The sequence below is a fragment of the Macaca thibetana genome, chromosome 11 (assembly GCF_024542745.1).
Source record: "Macaca thibetana thibetana isolate TM-01 chromosome 11, ASM2454274v1, whole genome shotgun sequence".
Classification (NCBI taxonomy): domain Eukaryota; kingdom Metazoa; phylum Chordata; class Mammalia; order Primates; family Cercopithecidae; genus Macaca; species Macaca thibetana.
Window position 1 is genome coordinate 15916107 of NC_065588.1, and position 24834 is coordinate 15940940.

The 24834-nt window shown below is 36.7% G+C and overlaps 1 protein-coding gene across 5 annotated transcripts in view; it reads right to left on the reverse strand.

Annotated features, from left to right (window-relative positions):
* The window catches only part of EPS8 (epidermal growth factor receptor pathway substrate 8), a 169485-nt gene that overhangs the window by 87327 nt on the left and 57324 nt on the right, over window positions 1–24834 (reverse strand). The window contains exon 1 of one of the 5 annotated variants that reach the window (XM_050749474.1): window positions 9405–10378. The exons of 3 other annotated variants lie outside the window; for them this stretch is intronic. In XM_050749474.1, coding sequence (XP_050605431.1) covers window positions 9405–9443 — 39 coding nt within the window. In that variant the 5' untranslated portion in view covers window positions 9444–10378. One more of the 5 variants, XM_050749476.1, reaches the window with a different exon arrangement.

Below are 24834 nucleotides of genomic sequence, written 5' to 3' on the forward strand. Positions count from 1 at the left end.
CATGCACACACACACAGCTAGAACTGTCCTTAAAATCCTGTGTGTATATACACAGACATATATACATATACATGTGTGTACATTTTTTTAAATTTGAACTAAACTAGGTTAACATCGTATTCTACTTTAATGAAGATCAAGAAACACAATCTCTAATTTACAAAAGCAATAAACCGAACTGCATTTTGATGAAAAAAAAAAAAGCTCGCTGGTCTAGTTTTATACCAACTCCTATTTTCTGGTCCAGTTCTAACATTATCTGGCAGGGACTTTTGCAAATTCCATTTCTCACTGATTCTTAATTTTTACACAAGTCAAACAGAGTAGGACTCCTTGCTTCACCCTACACACCGATCTCACAGTGTACTGACAAGGTAAAATAAGAAAATGAATACATGACATTACTTTTGAAATATTCAATGATTTGGAATAGATATGTTGTTTTATGAACACATGTGAAATCACTCAAAAAATTTTCAGTGTCTATTTTTCACTTTTTAATTGAGCTTTTAAACAATCTAATATGCATATAAGTTTGGGTAAAGCATTCATTCAACAAAATAAAACCCACTAGTACTCCAAGGGGTTTAAAAAAATCTGTTCAATAAGGTGATTTCAACACATGTTTACGGCAATTGGAGAAGAAAACATTTAGATCTTGTTTTCATAATTAACTAATCCATTATTAAATCCCATACAAAATATCAATAATTATAAAATGATGTTAATTAAAGTACTCAACACTCATTTAAAAAGCAAAATAAACACATGAATGTAACTTCCTTTTAAAAAGTTATTGACATTTTATGGCAAATCAGTTGTTGACTGCAGTAGTTAGAATACCCTCTTGGAAATGAGCCCAGGGACATTGTTGATATCTTAGTAAATTTTAATACTTAGAAATAACCTGTTTTAAATCAATAAGAGTTCTCACTCTGCCAGTACCATTAATCCCCCTCCCAACACACTTTGTGCAAGCCTCTATTTTTCGTAAGGAGGGATGTCTTTTTCCTCACTGTTCAAGACTTCCAACTCTTAGCAAACACTAACCTCAACTGCTAGCCAATATTATCCTTTTCGTAAGGAAAAACAGACTTATGATATCCAGTAGGAAGACATTAAAACCCCCAATGTTTGATATCATTAACTAAAGTTCACTAAAGTTTAAGCTTATGTAAAACATCCACAAGTATCATCATGAAATTCTTGTACAATCAGAGGCACATGTGTTGTTCTTACCACCTATTGCTATTTTTTTTTTTAATTCAAAGAAGACTAGCATTCAAGAATGACCCTGAATCTGTTTTCTTTCCTTCTGTCTCCAAATCCCAGTCTTCTCCTCACCTAAGGTTACTCTCTCTTTCTTTAATTCTGCAAACCAGTATGGTAAACATCTTGTAAAATGGTCCCTCCTATTGAGACAGCTAAGTGGGAGGGGGTCCCTGGCAAAACTCCTGCCTGTTTGCGCACTGGGGTGGAGCCTGAGGAAGTTTGCACCTTTGCAGAGGGGAGGAGCCTGGCCTTTCCTTTTCCTATGTGGAACCTGGGATTCAAAAGGCAAGGCAGGAAGCACCGTAGCATCGACTTCGGCCTTGTGGAGAGTCCCTGTTCACCCTTTTTTTCCTTTTCACCCAATAAAACCCTGCTTTACTCACCCTTCAAACTGTCTGCGAGCCTAAACTTTCATGGCCATGGGAAAAGGACCCCATATTTAACTGAACTAAGGAAAAGTCCTGCAACACTGTGGTTACTATAGCCTTAATTCACAGACATGGGAAACGCGCAACCCTCTCCCCCTTCTCTTTCTATTTATAAATTCCTTAATGCACCCAAACCTATAAATGAAATTATCTCAATTTGGAAGTTCGAATTTGATTTTGAAGAAATAAGCTCCTCTAATAGAAAGTATTTGAGTATTTAACTTCTTTATTAAATCTCTAAGCCTGATTATCATGTGTTATTTAGTCACCAGTGATCACCCAGAGAACCCAAGATCATGTGTTCTAGCACAGAACACCCTCCCTCAGCAGGTTATTTTTTTTTTTCAAGTGGCTGTTTTCATTCTATCTCAGGTTTACTGCTGACACTGTAATAATGCAGATTTACTTCTCCTTCTCAGGAGCAGATCCAGTTGTAGTATCCTACATTCATTTTTCCTGCATTTTCTGTTCAGACCGTCTCCAGATCGGCTCCATCCAGACACTGAGACAGCAGTTAAGAAGGGCTGGGAAAGTGGCCTCGGGTAATCTTCTGGGGTTACCAGCAATCCGAAGAACTTAATGTAATTAGGTTGGCTTCAGAAAAGAGAAAAGTAGCCTACATCCAGGGAATCCCTGTACTCACAATCATACCAGGAATCTCCTAGGAAAATGTCCATTCCTTCTTACCCGCTCAATAAATCTTGCTGAGGGCTTACTATATAGCAGCAAGTACTGTACTTACAAAGCTGGATATAAATGATGAACAAAACAGATACAATTTCTGTCCTCAAATGTGTTGGAAGATACAATGCTATTTCCTTGAATATGCCAAGTTCTTCCTTCCTTGAGGCCTATCACACTTGTCTAGAATAATTAACTTTTATGTCTTCGCCTATCTAAATCTTGTATCTCAGCTTAAATGGCCCCTTCTTGGGAAACCATTCCCTGACTCACCAATGCATCCTAGATTCCTATATTACATGATTTCACAGCACTCTGAAATTCTCTTCATAAATCTTTACTGTTAGACATTTGGGCCAACATTTGCTTAATATCTGCATTTCAAAAATAAAGTACTAGCTGGTATACTTTCTATTGAAGCAAAACATACTTTTTGTATTTTGCATTTTCTTTCCAAAACATCTTGAATCTCATCTTTCTTTTAGGTGAATATTACATTTTTAATATGAAACTAGAATTTTCTGTTCTTTATAAGTTTTTTTTTTACAACTTATCCAAAGATATTCTTCCTTGTGCAAATTTTGTAATAAAATGACACAATTCTCCAACCTACTCTATTGTCTATGTGTACAATTTTTTTTCTGTTTTACATACTAACTAAATTTACATAAATGCCCATATTTGATATCTAGTTAGCAAACCAGACAAGCTTATATTTCAATCCTTACTAAATATAAAACTTTAGGCTTACTTAGCCTCTACAAGCCTAGTTTCCTCTTTTGTAAACTGGTTACAGTATCTCTCAAGGGTAAGAACAATCAAAGTATGCAAAGCCCCTAGCAAAAGAGCAGGCTAAATAAATGACAATTCTTTCCTCCAGGTGGGAAAAAGGCACATATTTGAGAATGTAGCCCCTGTGAAATATTACACTTTACAGTACCTAATCTAATTTCCTGAAAGGGAACAAGTCTAACTTTTTTCTTCATGCGATATATTTCAGGTCAGGGGTTGATAAACTTTCGGTAAAGGGCCAGGTTATAAATATTTTAGGCTTTGTGTGCCACATACAGTCTCTGTCGATATTCTTCATTTTTGTTCTTAATAACCTACTAAAAATGTAAAAAGCATTCTCAGCTTGTAGAAAGAAAACAGCCCAATGGCTAGCGTTTGCTGACCCTCTGCTTTGAGTTCATCATTACTCATCAATTCCACCCTTACTTTTCCTACTACTTCATCTTAATCAATACCCAACTGAACAACTACTCTCCTTACTATTTGTTATGCTTTCAGTATAACAAATACTAATTAAGTACTTGCTCATCTGTAAGGGCCTGTGAGGTAACTCACTACCTTAAAAAAAAAAAAAAAAAATCACATGCTACAAAACAAGTACAAATAAAGCCTTCCCAAGACTTCCTCTAGTGTCGCCTTGTTCTTCCCTCTCATTTCTGAGTGTATTACTAGTAGTGATTTATGCTCATGACCAGATTTCTCTTACCACAATCTTGTAATTAAGTTGGTGGTTTTAATTCCTTTGTAAGAATTTGATTAGGCTTTTTGTACCACAGAGTTACAAGTCCCCTAGTGTTCATTTTTCATTAGACTCTCTCCTTACAATTCTGAAGTACTACTATAACTCACCTTCTTTTGTTCCCCGACTTCCAACACAATCTTTTCATCCTCTTTTTGTAGTTCAGTTCACCTCCCTATCCCTAATTCTTTAATTGTTTTCTTCCTCTTTTATGTATAAGCCCCAGGAAAAAAATTCTGATTTAGGTATGAGAACGAGTTTCTGTTATTGCTCTGCCTATGATGATCTGTGCATTCTTACCCTGAGCAGTGTTGTTTCCTCATCTACCATAGGGATCGAAACAGCCTATGATGCCTATCAGAGACAGTTATTAAATGCAGATGAAATAACACATGTGAAAGCTACTTATCTGTAATCTACAAAGTAAGAGAACACTAAGATCTAAATCAGACTCGATTCAAGAATTGGCTCTGCCATTTATGAGTTATCGACCATGGGCAAGTTAATTACCCCCCTAAGCCTCACTTTCCTCATCTGTAAAGACAGTAATAATACCTACTGTATCAGGTTTTGTGAGAATTCCTTAACATAATCCATGTTAAGCACTTATCATAGTGCTTAGCACATAGTTAAGGCTCAAAAATGTTAACATAATTGTTTTTTAAGGGAAAGATATATTCCTATTTCAGGCAGCCACAGGCCTTGTATGTAAATTATTGGGAAGTGGTGCAAGATGGGTTATCTGAAATTGGAGGGGAAGTTATAATACAAAATATGAATGGATGTGGTTCATAACATGCAGTAAAGTGAGAGAGCTGGAAAATGTCTGAGGTGTGTGCATGTACACTTTGTGTGTCCTAGGCAGCTCATTTTAGTTGAGTGAAATTTTCTGTGCACGCCTACTATTTCTCAGGTGAAATCACGCATAAGCAAAAGTGAAATTTGCATTATGCTCAAAGTGTTCCCTAATATCAATCATGCAGGAACAAAACCTTCCATTTTTCAAAACAATCATTACAGCAGAATTGACTGTATTTATTCTCACACTATGAACTCATGAAAAATGTTATCTGAGGTAGAACTGTAGACACTATCTACAAAGCCTGTGTTACTCTTCAATTTCCTATCAGTCCAAAGTCTTTCCCTGGTAAGAGCTGTCCTTTACCTGTCAGTATTGAGCCACTATGCAACATGATTTAAAGCATTTCTCAGCTGTAGCCTTGATCGTTTCGTCAGCTTTCCCTGCTGGGGACAACTTGATTCAAAGAGCCATGCCACACTTGTTTAGATCCAGTTGATCCCCTGTCCCCAAATGTCCATTCCAAGAAAGGAGTAAAATGTCTTGTAATCAATAACACTGTCATATCATTCCATTTTTTTCAGTAACCAAATATTTATAATAAGCATGTACTGAATGCAAGGCAACCTAGGAGAAACAAGCCAAAACCACCTCTAACCCATCATAGTAAGAGACAGTAATTCAATCAGTTAAGCTCAGTCATTAGAAAGGAAGTAAAATATAACACATGTAAACATAAATATAACAGAAGATGGAACACAAAACACCCTAAGAAAATGTAGAAAGAAGAAGGGGAGACCAGGAAAAATTTAATGGCAGTCGTCAGTAAACCTTAAGGATGAGGTAGATTTTGAATATGAGGGAGAGACTTTCTAATTACACCATGTGTCAAGAAAAAGAGGCAGGAATGGAAACTGTAAAAGCAGCAGCTTAGGCCATATATTAAGATATATGACTCAAAAGATAAATTACGCACTAGACATTAAATTTCTTATAATGGGAAGTGGGAAATCTACTGACAATTTTTAGCTAGAAGAATGTAGCATGAATTACGAATGGGCAAAGGGAGCCCAGTTGGCTTTTAGAATCCAGGCTTTGAATAAGTTAAGAGAATTGAGTCTTTGGAATGCTAGGCCAGAGCAGCAGGAGGGCTTTCCCCACCCACAATCCCAGGCTTTGTGTCCAAGATTGATATTCATGGCTCTGCTTAATGCAGTGGTCCCCAACCTTTTTGGCACCAGGGACTGGTTTCATGGAAGACAATTTTTCCAAGGCAGGAGTAGGGGGGTTGGGGGATGGATCAGAATGAAACTGTTCCCCTTCAGATCATCAGGCATTAGTTAGATTGTCATAAGGAACACACAACCTAGATCCCTCACATGTGCAGTTCACAATGGGGTTCGACTCCTGTGAGAATCTAATGATGTTGCTGATCTGACAGGAGGCAGAGCTCAGGCAGTGATGCTTGCTGGCCTACTGCTCACCTCCTGCTGTGCAGCCCAGTTCCTAAAAGGCTGCCAACCAGTACTGAACCACGGCCCAGGGGTTGGGGGACCCCTGGCTTAAGGGATACTAACTATGTCATTTGGTCTGGCCAATTGCATATATGGTGAAATAAAGAAAAATTACTTGCATAATGAGGAAAAGTATTTTTTTAGAAACAAGGAAGACAAAGAATCAAATGGAATCTAATACTACAGTAATAATGAGATGGCAGAGAATTGTTACCAGAGCATCAAATCTAGTGATTAGAATAACATAATTGGCAAAGTTAAATAATATTGCTCTAAATTACATCTAAATATCTGACACAAAGAATTTTTAATAATCAAGAAAATGCACACAAATGTTCCTAAAACCAAGCTCTTGAACAAATGTTGATACAAAATCTAAGACAAGCTTAAGAAACAAGAAACTCACATTTCATTCAGCTCAGATCTTACATTATCAAGTACAGAGCGACAATATTTCACAAACTGCTTTTGCATTTTAGAAAAGATATTGAGCATTAAAACTACCACAAGTTTCTTCTAACCAAATTAACAAACCTCGTTAATATACTTTGTACACACGATCCTGTATCAAAATGCCACAAATTTAACCGAAGTATAATTTCTTCATGTAGCTGGAAAGCCAATTTTTAAGTGCTTACATGTCAAATTAAACAAGTGAAAATACATACACAAACTTAAACTCTAAAAAAAAGAAATTTTAAAATACTGAATTGCTTACATTAGAAATATCCTATATGATAAATGATCAAAAGACCATATGATAACCTACCTCATTATATTCTCTTCAAAAAATATTTATACAATTCAACTAAGCTGTTATTTAAAAGGCTAGAATTTTTTTTTAAGCAGTCTCGCTCTGTCGCCCTGGCTGGAGTGTAATGGCACAATCACAGCTCACTGCAGTCTCAGTCTCCTAAGATCAAGCCATCCTTCTTGCCTTAGCCTCTTGAGTAGCTGAGATTAAAGGCATGCACCACCATGCCAAGCTAATTTGTTTTTGTTTTTTTTTTTTAGGTAGAGACAAGGTCTCACTATGATGCCCAGGCTGGCCTTGAACTCGTGGGTTCAAGTAATCCTCCTGCCTCAGCCTCCCAAAGTGCTGGGACTACAGGCATAAGCAACAGAACCTGGCCAAAAGTCTAAAGTGTAATGAGTTCATTTTTGTCACCTTAAAACACCAAGGTTCACACTTACCTTGATGATTCAATGACAAATGACATCACTGAAAAGTAAACTAAAAAGGAGACGTCTCTATACAATTTATGTCAGAACTATTTACATAGAAATGAGACTAAGCAGCATTATCTCTTCCATAGTCATTTCCTCTTATATACAATTTGTTTAAGTTAAATTGAAAAAAAAATTGTTTCCAAGTCTAGTTGCTGAAAAACGGAAACCTCTTTTATAACTCAAGGTACAGCAGACACAAGGGTATCTTACTAAAGGTGTGGACAGGTGGATCAGGGAACAAAATATTTCACATACCATTCCAAGAATATATATGGAGATTTATACTCCACATTAATACTGCCATTTGCCTTAGAGTTTGGCCACTAAAGCTGACCAAAGCTTTATAGCAAGGGTAAGAATACACCAGGCCATACGCATCTTGAGGAACCTCACCTATTTATGCTACAAAAAAAGCTGTATACAATATTTCTGTGGGTAGTTAAAATTTGTGTAAATTGATAATACTCTTTACAGCATAGAAGGGTCTTAAGAAATAATAGAGACATTAAAAGAAAATCAACACATCCAAGAATGTATTTCAAAAAAGGATCAAAACAGCCATAACCATGGCACCTAAACTCAAGAACCTACTACATTTCCCAAGACCAAAACAGTGACTTAACCAGTTATTTACTTTTGCTTTCTCTCTAGTCTGTGGTACAATGTTATTAGCTCTTATTTGTTTTTAAATAGCCCTGCACTTAATTACTAGTAACAGAATAACAAAAAAGTTTCTTCTGAATAAGATTAAATGTAACAAATCAATAAGAACTACTTATAGATCTTTATATCTCATACATTATATGTTTGTCACTAACTCAAGTTTGATATTTAAAACATCATAATTACAAAATTGAATATTTTGAAAGAGCGGTTTCTTAAAAGCTCCCATTAATTAACTATTTAAACATTTACAAGTTCCATTAATATACATGGGCTTTAAAAAAAAAACTTTAAATACACATATTCAACTGCATTTTAGGTCCCAAGCAAAATGTTTACACAGAAATTTGGCAGTGTTAAATCTGTGGACTCAAAGCCAATAACAACCTAAGAAGTCTAAACCTGGTTAATAAGCAAATTTTCATAGCACAACTAACATTGTATAAACAATCCAAAGCAGTTAATATTTACAAGATAATCAATGTTTTGCATATAAGGTTAAGTTCAAAGTAATTTTTTTAAACATTTGATATATTATGCCCACGGATTCCCAGTTTGTAATACTCAACAGACCTCTTCTTAGCTATAATATGAGGGGAAAAATTATTCTCTTTAACACCATGACCTAAAGGAAAGAAATCCTTTGAATCTCCACCTCTGTAAGCCAGAAGACAGGAAGCAAGACCCTGTGGAGACTGGGTTACCACTAATTTCACCAAGTTCAGAATCCACTTGGAATACCAAATGGGAAGTTAAAAAGCAATCAAAGGGCTTACTTGGACTAAAAGTATTGCTACGCGTTTCAAGGTCTACAAATACCCTTTACAATAATTATGCCTTTGAGAGCCCTCCTTAGCAAAGAAAATATTAACAAACTCAAACTCACCTACCCACACAGTCCAGGAAATACTCCTCTAAGCAATCGTCCAGGCAATACTGAGAGGCCATTCCGCTCAGTTTACTTATGTGCCAAGTGACCTTTGGCACAGCGTCAGAAAGGGTGGGACTCTAAGCGTCAGTTTTGGCATTGTACTGTACAGAACACAATTTCTGATTTGGTTTCTCTAGGGCGTTAACTAAGATTTCCTCCTCTTGTTAAGTAAGTCAACGTAGCTACTACTACACTTCCAACTCTTGCCTAAGATGAATTTTTTTTTTTTAAGTTTTAAGTGGTGCAAATAATACTGGCTAGCATTGACAGAAAGCTTACTGTGTGGTCTAAATTAATGCTATATAGATAGACACCATTACTACTCCCATTTTAGACAGGTTAATAAGTAACTTACAGGAATTCCAGATACAGAAATACGGTCAACTGAGCTCATGAAGACTTCCCACTACAGACACTAAGAAAAGAAGAAAATAAGTGTAACAAAATTAAATACATAGCTTTACTTGCAATAAAGATAATTCCCTGATGCCAAATCAAAGCCAGAACCGATGGCCCAAATGGTAAGCACAAAAGCATACACTGTCAGCTGTGGCCAACACTGGAGCAATGGGGATAATCACTGGAGTCTCTTTAGCACTTAAGTGTAGATTGAAATTGGTAACAAGATGCCCCTTGAAGGAGAAAGAATGGAAGAAAGTGCTCCCTCAAGAGAGAAAGAGCACTCTGCTGGATTTCCAGCCCCATTAAACCTTCACAACTCTAAAGCAGTCCTGATACTTATGCAGGGACGGAAGGGGAGGCTCTGGGCACACATGAGGTATAATGTCGGTACTGAGATTCTTCCAGAAAACCAGGGCTGTCTTCAAAGGTCTAACCTCATAGTTAAAAAGTGATGGTGGGGTCAGGGGAGGAGAAATTCACTCATAGTCATATTAAGACTTCAAGGAGCTTGTCTCTGACAATCTGGGTGAAGAGGACAGGGGAAATGCTATAAATGCTGTAAGAAATTAAAATCCTAAACCTATGACACAACAGTTTTGAAATTTGAATCTTATTTGTATGAGAATCTCCTTGGTAAAAAAAATTAAGAATCTCCAATCTAAGGAATTAGATCCTGGGCCAGTGAAATCTCTAAAGCATCTAGAAGAAACAAACACAAACCTATTTTAAAGTGATGATAGATAAACAAGGCCCCATGGGATTTCTTTGGGTAGAAAAACCAAACCAAAACAAAGCCAAACAAAAAACAATCCCCACTGAAGATGAGCTTATAAATTTAGAGATTACAAAATATGTGAGAAAATGATTTACTGTGATTATTAACAAATATGCCAAACAGAAAATTGAGTGCTCAACTAATTTTTAACATGAAGACACCAAAAAAGTATATTTAAATTATTAAAGAAATAGAGAAAGAAAAAAGAGCCTATAAAGGACATAAAACTAAAAAATCTGTATGTTTTATAAAACCAAATTATATTTGCATAAAGATATGGCACAGGCTGGGTACGGTGGCTCACACCTGTAATCTCAGCTCTTTAAGAGGCCAAGGTGGGAGGACCCCTTAAGTCCAGGAAGTCAACAGCAGCCTGGGCAACATACCAAGACACCATCTCCACAAAAAATTCAGCCATCAGCCAAGTGTGGTGGTGCACACCAGCAGTCCTAGCTGCTCACGAGGCTGAGGCAGGAGGACTGCTTGAGCCCAGGAGTGAGCTATGATCATGCCACTGTATTCCAGCCTGTGTGACTGAGCAGGACCCATCTCTTGAACCCATTTCTTATTTGGAATAAAAAAGTGCTGCTTGTTGCCAGTGCAGAATTCTTGGGGCAAACGGGAAATGAGTTAAAAAAAAAAAAAAAAAAAAAAGAAGTACATTCTCTGTATACTGCACTCAGAGTTTTCATCAGGTTTCTATAACTTTAAAAGGGAAAAGCATCACTATAAATAGAATTTTTAAAATGTATTTAGAAAACCAGTAGTCAATGTCAGAAGTCAATTGTCTGGCAGAACCTATTCTACATCCACTTTTGTTCTCTACCATCTCTCAAGCTCCTGACCACTGTATGTTGCAACTCCTTATTCCTGAAAATTCTGACCCATCCCCTGGGCCATTCCTTCCCATCTCCAGCATCTCTGCAAAAAAAGATTGAATGGAAACTGTGACATGCCACCCACATCTCCTTTCAGGACTGAAGGACTGATTCCCCAACTGCTGCGGTGCTGCCTGCAGACAACCTTCAACTGTCAGCTCTTTCAGGATGGCCTCACCTCACCCAGTATCACACTCCCTTCCCAGGGAAGCCCACAACCAAAGATTGGTTGACATGTGGAAGACAAAGCCTTGGTCCCCTTTCTCCAACTGGGGACAATGGTGAGGAGACATCTCACCGTACCCAGTCTGTGCCATTAGAGCACCACCCCACAGGATCAGATCTTATTTGAGACTACACGGCAGCCCAACATCCCCCTTGGCCCAACAGTGTTTCCTTCCTTCCCTTCATCCACAGCGGCTGACCCAAGAGCACTTTCTTTTTTTTCTTTTCTTTTTTTTTGTGGGGGATGGAGTTTCACTCTGCCGCCCAGGCTGGAGCGCAGTGGCACAATCTTGGTTCACTGCAGCCTCCGCCTCCTGGGTTCAAGTGATTCTCCTGTCTCAGCCTCTCGAATAGCTGGGACTACAGGTGTGCGCCACTATGCCTGGCTAATTTTTTGTGTTTTTAATAGAGATGGGGTTTCACCATGTTGACCAGGCTGGTCTCGAACGCCTGACCTCAGGTGATCTGCTGGCCTCAGCTTCCCAAAGCGCTGTGATTACATGCGCGAGCCACCACGCCTGGCCCCCAAGAACACTTTCTAATAAACTTTCCGGAACACTAATTTCCATCTCATAATCTGCTTTCTGGGGAACCCAAACAGCAACAGAAGGACATTAGGGAAACAAACGAACATGGCAGGACGCTGAAACTGAAAGGAGTAAGAAGAGGATAATAATATTAAGTCTTGAAACCAATGGAGAGAACAGCAGAAAGTACTAATATAATTTCACTGGTGAGAAAATCAGTATTAAAAGTAGCAGGAAGAAAACCCTCCAAAATGAATGTAATCAAAATAAACACTATAACCATAAAATTCCAACCCAACATTTCAAGGTATCACTAAACTTGAGACCTGAAAGAAATCTGAGAGTGTCAATTCCAATCTCTGTCATTTTTAAGATACTGTCTCTTAAAAATGGTCCATAGGTCTGCCAAATGTCAAAAAATGTTGCTGCTTGGAAATAGACAGTTTCCTAATAATAAGTTAACAGGTACAGTTAATACCCTGCTGTTAAACAAAATTCTGATATACCTTTGGCTCCTGAATTATCTATCAGTAAAGATGTTAATGAAGTCTTACGAAAGGCTAATCCGGCACAGGCTGATATATGGCAAATCATTGTCCAAATATTAATTTTAGAAATGGCATGGACTGTAAACCACCCATAGTCATTCATATACATACATAGGATATCAATGATGTGGGGCAATCTAAGCAAAGCTTATGAGGTATTTGCTGATTCCTTCAGTTTTCTACTATAGGGCAGTTTACCAGAAATAGTCACATGAAATATTATATATTTGGAATGTGACAGATTTGGTTACTGTACTTTTTTCCAAAGCTCTTGAAGGAAGCTGGAAATTGCACACACACACACATCTTTACTGGTAACCTTGCCCTATATTCCCATAATTTGTAACTACAAATATAGAGGCAGACAAAATAGGCTGTAACATAATCTGTCAGCTAAGATCATCAGATCCAAAATGATGTGAGGTCACTTACATAAGCTGTTAGGACAACCAAGCAGAATCGATCAACAATGTCACAATCCATTCATCTTGGAAGTATAAGCAAAATTTCACTTTCAGTTCCTGTATTGTTCAACCCCAATTCCTCATCGGTCCTTCATTCCTTCTTCTCATAAGATCCACTTTCTGCTTTGTCTTCTCTAAACCAATCCTTCTTCTCCTAACTTTAATACCTTTTTCAGTGGGAGTAAGAAACCCAAAAGAAGTTTCTAAAGAAACACTCTAAACTACATATTGTCAAATTTCAATTACATACATGCTAAGCTAGTTAAATTCATATGGATAGAATGACTAACCAAATGCTTTAACAACTTACCTGGAGAGGGACAGGAGATGTAATATGACTCATCTTTGGGAGAATCATATCTAACTACAATTATAGTCATGCAAAAAGACAAACGTGTATGGCATGTAAATGACAGGAATTTGTTAAAATATTCAATGAGTCAGTATGGGTTGAAGCTATTGTTTGGCTATAGAGCTAGGATTAAAGGTAGAAAAAATGAAAAAAGGGGGCCAGGCACAGTGGCTCACGCTTGTAATCATGGCACTTTGGGAGGCCGAGGCAAGTGGATCACCTGAGGTCAGGAGTTCAAGGGGCAACATGGTGAAACCCCGTCTCTACTAAAAATACAAAAATCAGCTGGGCGCAGTGGTATGTGCCTGTAATCCCAGCTACTTGGGAGGTGAAGGCAGCAGAATCGCTTAAGCCCAGGAGGCAGAAGTTGCAGTGAGCAGAGATCGCACCATTGTACTTCAGCCTGGGTGACAGCATGAGAATCCGTCTCAAAAAAAAAGAAAAGACAAAGAAAAAAACAAAAATGAAATGGACATTTCTTGGTGTGAATAAATATAAATAGCAGGACCAATAGTATACGTTATTTCCATAAGTTATTTAGAAGAGTGAGACCATAAATTAAGTGTACAGATGGCATTAGTAGTCTAAGTTAGGAAAATATTGATTTGAGAAAGATGAACTGCAAAATTATGTAACAGGGAATATAAATGAACAAAATGATAGTTTTGCCTTAAATTGGCAATGTTTAGGAATGCATTAAGGGAAACACCACACACATTAATTTGATTATGGATTTTAAATGTCATTTTCAACCTAGAAATCACTGTATAGCTCTAATAAGACACGATCTTATTTGACAATTTCAGTTAAAAAGCCACCAAGACACAAAAAAATTGGGGGAAAAAGTGATTTCTCATTTCCATTCATGTCCTATAACTAAAGATTAGTTGTAAAGTGTCAAGACCTCAGTACAAGGAAACCAAAAGCTTGTGTTTGTGCACCAAGTCTGCCACTTAATAGCTCTATAACCTTTGGTGAGTAACTTAACCTCTCTCAGCCTCCACTTCCTCACCTGTAAAATGAGACCAGTGAGACCAATTTGTACAGTCTCATTCAGATCCAATACCCCGGAACATTTTCCTAACTCAAATTTAAAAGGAGAAAACCTATTTAATTAGATTTTGGCTAGAAGACAGTAACTAGCAGTTTTACACTTCTCAACATAAAATTTGAAAAAAGAAATAACCAAATAGTCACAAAACCTAATGACGAATAAGGAAAAATTATGAGTCACTATGAGGACATCTGCAAATTCACCTTACAAATTGTTAAGTAACAATATTTACAGAGCCTCCCATTTCTGTTGAAAATTTCCCATTTAAATATAGAATCTGCTAAAACACAATAGGTACAAAGAATTGAAGCAGGGAAAATGAAAGCTTTTGGCATGAAGTATCAATATTTCCCATAATTAATAAGATTTTACTTAGACTTTCCTCATTTCACCTGGCTCAAATGGAACCCCCATCCACTGTAATTAGCTTGCTGAGTGCCTATCAAGAGTCTCATATTCTCCCAAATGAGCTAGCTGGACATGTTGGTGAACGCATATCAAAAGAATTGTCTAGAAGGTCCTTGTAAAATAGCATTTTTAAACTTACAATGTTGTCCTCAAAGCCTGTCCTTTCCACAAAAAGTTAAACTCTAAAAAAAAAAAATGACAGGACTACTTCAGCTTATTAAAAACATGAGCGCTTCTGGTTCTTAAGTGCCATTTAGAAAGGAAAAAAAACAAAAAAGGCATTTCTTATAGAAGTATCAATCCTTTCCGGAGTAGTTTTACCTTAACTCTGAAATACTGTCGGGAAATTATCACATTAGCTAGGTAGCGAGACTTAACCTCTCCTACCTGTAATCATGTGCTATATAGCAATGGGAAGGAAGCGAGGAAGGAAGGAAGAGAAAGAGGCAAATCAGTAAATACAAAGAAGGAACTGTGAATGCTGATAAGGTGTCCTCTTATCAAAAAATCCGGGGAGATGCCCAAGTTTAATTCCAAAGGATGTACCTATTGAAACACTGCAAAACATCATCATATATATATGTACATATACACATATATAAACATACATATATATACACATACATACTTACTTACATATAAGTTAATTACTGAGCAAGCAGCCTTGACAAGTCAGGAAGCTTTACAATACACAGAGTAGCAGTTTAGAAAAAGCTGTGCAAATAGTTGTTAAAATGATATAGCTTATGTCATCCTTCCTTTAAAAGTAAAACCTGCAATTAAATTTGCACATCAAATGATCCTTGAAGCTTGTATGTTACCAGTAAATAGGAGTGACAGAAGAGGCTTGAAAGCAGACAAGCCGTGTCAGTGACACATAACAGAAATGCAGTCATATAAACAGAAGATATTACAGCAACACATGATCTGAAGCTGAATGCCACCATGATACACCTATATTAAATTGCTAGAGGATATATCAGTTTTTAAAATGGTTTAATTTATTTGAATATCATTGGACTAGAGTTGGCCTAGGTGGCAGAATTTAGTTAGGGCCTTTGGCTGAAAATTGTCAAGGTTTACCCTGGCTGAGCAAAACATGAAGGATCCCTTTCAAGTTTATTTTCAACTGATAAAATGCTTATTCTCCTAACCCGTTCTTAACCTTTATTTAGATTATAGTTTAAGACCTCTTAATTACAATTCTAAAAATGGTATCTAATCCCCTTCTATTTTTGACATGGGGCTATGAAAAACAGATTAAACCAACAATGTCAAGAGGTGGCATGTTATGGCCAAAAAGCCATGGATTTGAAATCTAAACCTTAATTATTTTCCTGGCTATACAATTTAGTGTTATGTGACAAACAAATCATCAGTATTGGCAGTAGAACACACTTGTAAAGAATTCAGGTTCATGTACAAAACAGGCTCATATCCCAACTTCATACTTTAAGGCCACACAACTTTGACCACATTACTAAATCTGTTTGCTTATCTATAAAATGAAAATAAGAGTATCTTCTTCACATATTATTTCCAAATAATATACGAAAAGAGTATAGCATAGTACCTGATTAACTATAAGTAATAAATGGTAGATTTAAAAAATCACATCTGAGTTTTCTCTTCTAAATAATTCAAATATTTCCCCCTTGCTAGATAACACTTGGGATCAGATGAGGTAAGATAAATTGTAACTTCTTTTTTTAAGAGATAAAGTCTTCCTATGTTGCCTAGGCTAGACTTGAACCCCTGGGCTAAAGCAATCCTTCTGCCTCAGCCTCCTGAGTAGCTGGGATTACAGACGTGCCATTATGCCCAACTAGAACTCTTCTTTACTCCAGGGTGACTAAGAACATAATGGTCACACTACTGATATAACCAAAGCATACTGCAAAAGAGGTTCATTGACAGTCACATTCTGCTAAGTGTTACAAATAATCATACACTTAGTGCTCATAAAATTGGGTGTTCCTTAAATCTGGTCATGTTATTTACTTAGAACCCTTCAGTGTTGTCTGAATGCCGTTATAGCAAAATCAAAACCTCTTAGTGTCACCTAAAAGCCCTTTTAGGATCTGTCCCCTGCCTCACTTTTCAGCTTTGTCTCTTTCCATTGCCTCCTTACTCACTTTGGCCCAGCCCTGGACTCCCTGGGCATGTTGCTCCCTCTGCCTGAAACTCAAGTTTTCCACTCCTTAGCAATTCTCATCCTTTAAGCCTGTTTATCTACCACTTGCTCAGAGAAGCACGCCCAGATATTTAAAGTGCTGTATGAGATTATCTATCCCCAGATCTAACCCACCCTCTTGCATTAATCTCTGTGTGAGGACATTTTTTATTTTCTCCTGACCACTTACTACAGTAGGTGATGTTGCATGTCATTTATTTTTGCCCTATCTGTCCCATTTTTGAGGGCAAGGGCCAGCCTTTGTTTACCACTGTATCCCCAGCACTTAGTACAATAGTTGGCACATAATAGGTAAAGGCAATAAAAAATATGTCCACATATACTCAAAGTGAAAAGAAAGCAAGAAAATACTATAACACAAATACCACAACAGAGTGACTCAAACTTTTCCCATTCACAGTCTGTAGGAAACCCCCCCACCCATGTCTGTAATATACAGTCATATGCCATTCCCCACTCACAAAAATAAACCTAGCACACACCAAATAGTTTTTTAATTGACAAATAAAACCAAATAGATTTTTTTAACTCCAGTAGCTCATCTCCAAACTGTTTTCCTAGATGTAATGAGGGAAAGAAAGCAATGCTGGAAAAACTACGTAATACTCAGCTAAAAGAACGAGGTTTGTGGAGCTCAACAAAAAAAAGTGACTGTCTGGAAGCAGCCAGTTCTGTGAACCAATAGACAGAAAATTTCATCTCCAAACCCTCAAGCAGCTCTCCAGTTAGAAGGCACACTGCTCTACATCTCAGCCCATCAGTTTGGGAGGAAGTCCTTTGGAATAGTACATTTTATCCTCCATTTCTTGTGAATGACAGCAATCTTGTTTGCCTTTGTCTTGTGCATCAGGTTAAAAGGATTTTCCTGAAAACTTAAAAGTAATAAAAGCACACTTTACTACAACAAATAGAAAGAAGTGCCTGCAGGATTTCTAGTGTTTCATCCAGCACCAAATATCAGACTTTTTTATTTTTTATTATATTTTACAAATATTATTTCTGATCATAAAAGTAAATCCATGGCAGAAAGTTAGAACATTCAAAAATATTTTAAGAACAAAAATCATGAGTCATCCTACTAGCCAGAGATAAATGCTTTCACATTTTATATATTTTTCTAGTGTTTTTTTTTTAATGCATACATAAACTTTTTTTTTCCAAAGGCAGCTACTGTCTGTATGGTTTTATAACCTTTTAACTCAAAGTATCCTGAGAAGTCACAACAAAAAGACCATCGCACTATGATTTCTCATTGAAGCCTTCTACATCAGGGGTGTCCAATCTTTTGGTTTCCTTGGGCTACAATAGAAGAAGAATTGTCTTGAGCCACACAGAAAATACACTAACGATAGCTGATGAGCTACCAAAAAAAAAAAAAAAAAGCAAGAAAAAATTGTAACATTTTAAGAAAGTTTATAAATTTGTGTTGGGCCGTGCTCAAAGCTGTCCTGGGCCTCGGGTTGGACAAGCTTGTTCTACAGCCTATTTAAAACAGTTACCCCCCACCAAAAAAAATTATGTAACTAATTTTTCCTTGAGCAGTTACATTGCTAATATTTATCATAAAAATCTGCAACTAAAAAATAAAAGACAATCTAAAACTGCCATCCTTGAACATAAATCTTTATGCCTATTCCAGCATGTTGTCTTAATGTAAAATTCTAAAGAAGATGCTATGTAACAGGATACGCCCATCTCTACATTATTAATACACTGTCCAAATTTCCCTCCAGAGATGTTACGCCAATTTAGTGCATTCAGACTGCTATAGCAAAAATGCCCTATGCTGGGTAATTTGTTAAAAAAAAACCCAGAAATTTATTTCTCATAGCAACAAAGGCTGAAAAGTGCAAAATCAAAGCGCCAGCAGATTCAGTGTCTGGTGAGGACTTGCTCTCTGCTTCAAAGATGGCACCTTTGTGTCTTCACATGGCAGAAGGGGCAAACAGTGCCTTCTCATCTCTTTTACAAAGGCACAAATCTCATTCATGAGGGCTCTCTATGACTTAATCACCTTCCAAAAGGCCCCATCTCTTAATACTATCACATTGAAGATTAGGTTTCAAATATGAATTATGGAGCGATACATTCAGACTATAGCACCCAGTCACCAGTAGAATTTTTTTTCTGTTCTCTTACACTCTCACCAAAACACTGGATATCACTTGTTTTAAAAACAAACAAACAAACAAACAAACAAAAAAAACATTTTTCAAGGCTGGCACAGTGGCTCATGTCTATAATCCCAGAATTTTGGGAGGCTGAGGGGGATGCATCGCTTGAACCCAGGAGTTCGAGACCAGCCTGGGCAACATGGTGAAATCCCATCTCTACAAAAAATACAAAAACTTAGCTGAGCATGGTGACACACACCTGTAGCTTCAGCTACCTGGAAGGCTACTGTGGGAGAATCACTTGAGCCTGGGAGGTAAAGGTTGCAGTGAGTCGTGATTGTGCCACTGCACTCCAGCCTGAGCAACTGAGTGAGACCTTGTCTCAAAAAAAAACAAAAAAAAAAAAAAACCTTTTTCAATCTGATAGAGGAAAAAATTACTATTTCTTTGCTTAGTAATGATGTTACCCTTTCTTTAAAACCATTTCTCTTAAAGTTTTCAATGTTTTCTTGTTAATTTTTCATCTTTTTCCTTTTAGATCAATAGGAATCATTTGTTAGTCATCAGTGTGGGTTTTTCATTGTATATGTATAAGGTATAAATATGCATAATATTTTTCCTCAAGACCAAAATATACACACATCTTGGATTTACGTTTTCAGTGTCAAATTCTAAGTTAAAAAATTAATGTAGACCTATTCTATATCTACACTTCAAAAAAGGTTACAGATTATGTCTTTCTGTATTATCGATAACATCCTTAAGTTAAAAACCACATCTGTTTATCTTTTTATAAATCTCATGAAGTGGTAATCCTTTCTGTATACTTCCATAGATTATTCTAATTATACTTAACCCAAAACCAAAAGTTTTTGATCAACTTTCAAGTAAAGTCATTTTACACTTTACTTGAAAGTAGAAGAAGATGAAATTTACCCATTAACCTCATGCTACCTCTCAAATCCCAGAAGATCACCTTAATTTTTACTGCAAATACAGAATTAAGTTTGAAGATAACCAACAGGTTAACTATACTTGTACAAAAGCACCATTACATCATTTATATAGATACATCTGTCATTATTCTTTATCTTTTATTGACTTTGAATATTCTAGTATTCACTGACTTAACAGAAAAATTCTGTGGCTTCTTAATATGAAATCAAAACATCACCTTTGGGTCAGTGAATCCTAAGATTTATGAACTTTCAGAATTTTCATCTCAGACTCCCAGGATAAACTGTGTACTTTATGTATAACGTATGTGTCAAATGTCACCAAAAAGTCTGCTTTCAAAGACTTCAACATTAGGTAAACATGAGACTTAGATCCAGAAAGAAGTAGCTTTTCTGAATATGAATAAAGTTTATCAAAGTTTTCTGTGTTGTCAAATCATAGAAATTAATTCAAATCAGCTCTAATTGCATTTCAAATTTTGGCTGTTATGGTATAATAAGTACATATTAAATAGTCACTTTGTGTGAGTCTTATGTATTGATATTTTAGAAAGACATATGATATACATAAGTATATCTCCCACAAAAATTATCTTGGCATTGCTCTATTTTGTAAGGGAGACTGTTTACAGACATCTCAATATCTGCAAGTATGGATATCACTTTACTTTTAAAATTTTTCAATCTCTGATATGGTTTGGCTATGTCCCCACCCAAATCTCATCTTGAACTGTAGCTCCCATAATTCCCACATGTCATGGGAGGAATCTGGTGGGAAATAACTGAATCATGGGATAGTTTCCTCCATACTGTTTTCATGGTAGTGAATAAATCTCAAGAGATCTGAAAGTTTTATAAGGGGTTTTCCCTTTCACTTGGCTCTCATTCTCTCTTGCCTGCCACCATGTAAGACATGCCTTTTACCCTCTGCCATGATTGTGAGGCCTCCCCAGCCGCATGGAACTATGAGTCCATTTAACCTCTTTTTCTTTATAAATTATCCAGTCTTGGGTATGTCTTTATCAGCAGTGTGAAAACAGACTAATACAATCTCCAAAGTTCTTTTCTCCTAAAACTTAAAATAGCATACAATACATGAAAATAATGAGTCTTCAGTTCGCTTTGTCATTTTGAATTATTTCACAATGAAAAAAATTCAACATCCACAAATCATTCACTCCTAGGTATCTTGTTAGGAAAAAAAAAAATGGACTTTCTTATTCAAGGTAAATGTCCTTCTGCATTCCAATAGGATACCACAAGTCCACAGGTCTGTGTCAATAAACCAGAATAAGCCAGCAAATCTGACACTTACCTGCTAGATAACTGAAGCAATTTCTACTCATTTATGGGGACTGTCTGGAATTTTAGCAGCAATGTGCTTTATCTCATACCACTAACTGTGTATCACCTGAAATCACTCTCAGAGATCTCAGGAAAAGCCAGGTAGCTGATGCAGTGGCTCACACCTGTAATCCCAGCTACTTGGGAGGCTGAGGCAGGAGGATCACTTGAACAGGAGGACCGAACAGGAATTCAAATCCAGCCTGGGCAATATAGTGATATCCTGTCTCAAAAAAAAAGAAAGAAAAAAAAACAAGAAAAATCTGTGCGGGTGTGCACACACATTTTGCAATTTACACAGCACTTCATTTACACTATCCTGCTTAATTCTCATACCTTTGTTACCTTATGAAAAATTCTAAAATAGGGTAACACAATGGGTCTTCATTATATGGTGATTCACTCACCACCACAGTATCAACCTTGAACATCAGACCTGCAAAGATCTCATTATTTCATTAAAAGAATCCTGATTCATCATCATCAAATAACAGAAATGAAAAAAAAGATGGAAAAATATGAATTTTAAAAATTTACAAGCTCTGTCAACATACAAGTTTTATTATATATTTATCAGATGTGTCTTAAGCATTTGTTGAAATTTGTCTCACATCAGTAGGCTGATTGATTGGTTCAAAAACGAGATGCCGAATTTGGCCTTTAGGTTTATCTGTATTACATACAAAAGTATAGATACACATATTAAAAAGCATACACATACCACATGCATACACTGAACAGCATAAACACTGAACAAAACATAAATCTAATTAAAAAATCATACTTAAATATAAGATCAGAAGACTTTAATATGATGGCTAGTTATTAGTCACTCATGAAAACTGAATAGACAGAAAAATTTAAGGAAGCAAATTGCCACTTCTCCTCCAGTAAGGCTTTGTGGGGAGCTGATATCTGAAGATTATTTCACAAGAGAAATTAAAGAGCTGACAAAGGAAGAAGGATTGGGTGCCTTTTTTTCAGATGAAGGACATGTTGAGGAACAAAGATTACAAGCAGGAAAGCAGCAAGAAACAAGAGGGATAATTACACTGTCAAGAGTGACAGAGTGATGGGATTTATGGAAGGGGCTGGAAATCTCAAACTCGTCTGTGGGATATAAAATTCAGTCTCTGTGGTTGGCAAGGAAGAAAATCTTAAAAACATATCCCTGAAGAGGATAGCACTGGCTCAGCAGAGTTCAAATATCTGCCAAAGTCCAAGTAGAAGGACTAGAACAAAAGCTCTGTAGTGATACATGCCAGATAGTTATAAAAAATGGTCAAGAGAGGGGGTCAGATTTTGTGAAAAAGCCTGATGTCTGTGTGGTGACAGCAAAAAATGAAGATACACACTTATATACATACACATGGAATGCTTTCTTGCCAGAGATATTAGTGATAGAGCGGGCATTCCTTAAAATAGTGAGACGGCAAAAAGGCAAATTTTGAAGTGATAATCTGTAGCTTTATTATTCTTAACTTGGTCTGAGCTGGTAATTAGCTAATCTGTTCCTGCTTTGCCTCCTGAAAGAATAAATAAAGATTTCCTGAGTGTCTAGTATGGAGTGTGTACTATATTAGGGATAAATGAAATCATACAGTCATCCTAGAAGCAGAAATGATTACTCCAGTTTAATTAGTGATGTAGAAGGGAAAGAGAGGAAAATCTAATTCAGGCTAATTATATAGAAAGCTATTTTCATTACTGAAAGTTATGAGTTAGAAAAGACACAGCATAACCAGAACTGTACTAATTTAAACCTTGTTGCATATGACAACTTAGATTTAAATTGTTAAACAGTTAAGAATGACTACGATTCAGTGAGCAGTATTTTTTCAGGGTCTGAAATTCACTAGCTCTCTGAAACCATCATTCCACTCAGGAAATTTTATGAATTTGTTTAGTTAAATCTAAGTTAAGTACAGGTGACTATGGTTTTACTGTTTAATTTTTTTACAAAGCCTGGGCACCTGGGTTTCTGATTATTTCCCTGGTGGATTTAATATCTACCTTTATATGTAGGACTTTACACAACTGGGTTTGCTTTAGAAGCAATGATCCCAAGTAGATTAACTCTCACTATATCCCCAAGTAGAATGACCATTTGGCATATAGTATATATCTCTAAATCAACAACTCATTTTATTACCCCAAACTGTTTTACTTGTGTCCATCACTCCTCATACTTGTGTTTTATTTTAAACATAATTGAAACACTTTAATATTTCCTTTAATGTTGGAAGATACTAATAAATTTAACTTAAGACAACTGACCCATTGCTACAACTTTTGTAAATACAGTAAGGCAAAGTATTTAAAATTCTGACTCATTAAAATAAAGAATAAGGCTGGGCGCAGTGGCTCACGCCTGTAATCTCAGCACTTTGGGAGGCCGAGGTGGGCGGATCACGAGGTCAGGAGTTCGAGACTAGCCTGACCAACATGGTGAAACCCTGTCTCTACTAAAAATACAAAAATTAGCCGGGCATGGTGGTGCATGCCTGTAATCCCAGCTACTCTGGAGGCCGAGGCAGGAGAATCTCTTGAACCCGGGAAGCAGAGGTTGCAGTGAGCCAAGATCATGCCACTGCACTCCAGCTTGGGTGACAGAGCGAGACTCCATCCTCCCCCACAAAAAGGAATAAATAGGTCTAGTTTCCAAGATGCTTTTATCAAGATGGTTATCCCATAATGCTTTAATAAATGATGAAAAACTTGTAACTGCAGCACAGAATAATTCCCTACCAGGTCTGATTGCAATGGAAAGATTTAAAGCCCTGTGAAATGAGTAAGCCCCTGCTACTTAGCACTGAAAGGGAATAATCAACAGATTAAAAGCATTGATGTAGCTAATTCTACTAAATCATTAGTTTTGCATTCTCCCTACTAGCTTTTTAGTGATGGAACTTTAACTCTTACCGAAAGTGTAGTCAACTGGTATTATAGAAAGAAAACACCAGTGACCTAATCCAGAAGAATCATGCCAACCATAAAACTCAGCAGACTATTCATCACCATGGCAATAACTCTCAAAGCAGACACGGAAGCCAATTCATAGATTCCATTTTCAAACCAGGGGGTTTCTTCGGGGTGTATGTGTGTGTATATAATTTATCCAGTGTCCTGTGCCAAGCTAATAACAATCCAAGATGAAGCTTAAAGAAATTATAGCAGTGGCCCTTTTAATAAGACGGGGTCCTGACTCATGGAAAGGTAATCTGTTCCTCACTACAAAGAACCTTAGAGAATGTTACACAAACACAGCAACAAAAATCAGGAATGCTCTCCTGGGTGCAGAGTCATTAATTGAATTTGAAGAGTCAGGCATTACTCCTAATACCACCATATTTATGTGAGGATAGCATGTATCTTTTACATGAAAATACAAATCCTGAAATAATAGATTTTACTATTTACATTTCAGTGAAATATTTATGCTTTGTGACTTACTTGAACACAAAATAACACTCCATTCCTGAGACTTTCAATAAGTTTATACTGAAAATGTTGGTTGCAGAGATGCTATTTCTAGAAATATTTA